Source organism: Cynoglossus semilaevis, chromosome 9 (genome assembly GCF_000523025.1).
Source record: "Cynoglossus semilaevis isolate Cse_v1.0 chromosome 9, Cse_v1.0, whole genome shotgun sequence".
NCBI classification, from domain to species: Eukaryota; Metazoa; Chordata; class Actinopteri; order Pleuronectiformes; family Cynoglossidae; genus Cynoglossus; species Cynoglossus semilaevis.
The window spans coordinates 14018177-14020770 of NC_024315.1; the positions used below are offsets into that span (position 1 = coordinate 14018177).

At 51.3% G+C, this 2594-nt stretch overlaps 1 protein-coding gene across 2 annotated transcripts in view; it reads left to right on the forward strand.

Annotated features, from left to right (window-relative positions):
* cnnm2b (cyclin and CBS domain divalent metal cation transport mediator 2b) overlaps positions 1–2594 on the forward strand; it is a 34331-nt gene that overhangs the window by 9421 nt on the left and 22316 nt on the right. For both annotated transcript variants that reach the window (XM_008317355.3, XM_025058538.1), the window contains exon 2: positions 1–1590. In XM_008317355.3, the coding sequence (XP_008315577.1) occupies positions 114–1590 (1477 nt within the window). In that variant the 5' untranslated portion in view covers positions 1–113. The remainder of the gene's footprint in view (positions 1591–2594) is intronic.

A 2594-nucleotide genomic window follows, 5' to 3' on the forward strand; every position in this document is an offset into this window, starting at 1 on the left:
CCCGCAGCAGCAGCCGCGGCCAACCCCCCGGCGGAGATGAAGGCGGACTCCGACTGCCTCTGATTTTTAACTCCTCTCTTCATTCAGGAGCTCCTTCTCCACTGGTTATCAATATGGCAGTGCCGTTACCCCCAGCGTCCACTGCTTCAAAAATGGCGTCACTGAACCGGGTCCGAGCTCTGGCGTTGATTTTCTTGACTGTCACTGGCTGCTGCGTCGCTCCGACCAGCGGCAAGGAAGGGTCCGAGGAGACTGTCATCATCGGACTGCGACTGGAAGACACGGACGACATTTCCTTCATGGACAGGGGCTACCTGCGGGTAAGTGAGCGCTCTCGGGTGAAGCTGAGGGTGTACGGACAGAACATCAACAACGAGACCTGGTCCAAAATCGCCTTCACGGAACACGAGCGGAGCCGCAGCATTGACAGCTCGTCCGGGGAGAACGAGAGCGAGGAGGAGACGTCTGGCTTGCATCCCTGCGGCATCAGGACTTCGGATATAATTATTTTACCCAACATCATCCTGAACCGAAAAACGTCAGGAATAGTTGAAATCGAGGTGAAACCTCTGCGGAAAACGGAGAGGAGTAAAGCCTACTACCTCTGCATCGCCACTGCCACACCGGCCGCGGCCGGGATGCACGACCCGTGGACGGAGAACACTTGGATCTACCACGATGGGGATGACACCAAAGTGATTGTGGTGGAGGAGAAAAAGTTCCTGCTGCCTTTCTGGCTGCAGGTCATCTTCATCTCCATGCTGCTCTGCCTGTCGGGCATGTTCAGTGGCTTAAACCTGGGGCTCATGGCCCTGGACCCCATGGAGCTCCAGATAGTCCAGAACTGCGGCACGGAGAAGGAGAAGAATTACGCCAAAAAGATTGAGCCGGTGCGGAGCCAGGGGAATTACTTGCTCTGTTCGCTCCTGCTCGGTAACGTGCTGGTGAACACCACGCTCACCATCCTGCTGGATGACATCGCGGGTTCGGGCTTGATCGCCGTGGTCATGTCCACTATTGGAATAGTCATTTTCGGGGAGATTGTACCCCAGGCCATCTGCTCCAGACACGGCCTGGCTGTCGGTGCCAACACCATCCTCCTCACCAAGTTCTTCATGCTGCTCACCTTCCCTGCGTCCTACCCGGTGAGTAAGCTGCTGGACTACCTGCTGGGACAGGAGATAGGAACCGTGTATAACCGGGAGAAGCTTCTGGAGATGCTGCGCGTTACGGATCCGTACAACGACCTGGTGAAAGAGGAGCTGAACATCATTCAGGGCGCTCTGGAGCTCAGGACTAAGACGGTGGAGGACGTAATGACGCCGCTCAGAGATTGCTTCATGATCCCGGGAGACGCCACCCTCGACTTTAACACCATGTCTGAAATTATGAAGAGCGGCTACACGCGCATCCCTGTCTTTGAGGGAGAACGGTCTAACATAGTGGACCTGCTCTTCGTGAAGGACCTGGCCTTTGTGGATCCGGACGACTGCACGCCGCTCAAAACCATCACTCGGTTTTACAGCCACCCGCTGCACTTTGTGTTCAACGACACCAAGTTGGATGCCATGTTGGAGGAGTTCAAAAAAGGTGAGAGTTCCTGTCTTTAGATCATCTGAGCAGGTGTTTACATGGAGCAGACCACGTGTTCCACTCTCAGCGGTTTGATGTGTTCGTTTACAACCATCTTGACCTGTCACCTCTTCATCCTTCCTTTTTGGGACAGAGGTTAATGATTTAATCAACGCTTTAAATTAGGGGAAAAAAATCATCACTGAGTCCAGCTGAGTCACCAATCAACGCTTTAAATTAGGGGAAAAAAAATCATCACTGCAGGCTGTTAGTCATCTGAACGTGATTTGTTTGTAATTTAACTAGTGACAGGTTAACTAGGTGGATGATCGGTTGTCTTCGTTTAAAATAAGCATCAAATTCCAGATTTTATGGACTACTGAGTCCAGCTGAGTCACCCCAACTCTATTGTCACTCCTCTACAAATTGGTACATGGATAGAAGTGGGTCATTTCATGTGGGCTGCAAAAAGGCACATCAGCAGTTCAAGTACATAAAAGAGTATTAGAACGGAGCAGTGTGTTCAAAATAGCATGAATATATGAACATGAAAAGTGACAATCAAAGTATGTGAAGTGACAAGTCCACATCACCACTCAGCTGCACTTGCCACAGCCTCACTATTTAGATGGTCCGAGGGCGAGGAGAGGGTGGAGGTGGCTTCATTATCTTTTCTCCATCACTTCCATTCACTGTTAATGTTCACACAGTTTTCCCCCTTCTCTCTCCCTCCTTACTCCTCTCTCTCTCTCTCTCTCCTCCTCCTCTTACCTTGCTCCCATTCATTCACACCTTTCACTCCCTCCCTCTCTGCCCCTCTCTATCTCATATTAGTGAATGCTGTAGGACATGTGGGAATGGTGTAACAGCCACACAGAGGTTATCAGGTGGGGGCATCTTGTTTGAGAACCTGCTTAAACCCCTCTCACTCTCTGGTGCTTGCCTCTCTCTCTCTCAGTGATGGTGGCGATAACTCCTTCTGCCCAGCCCTGGAATGCAGTTGTGTGGATAATGAATAACAG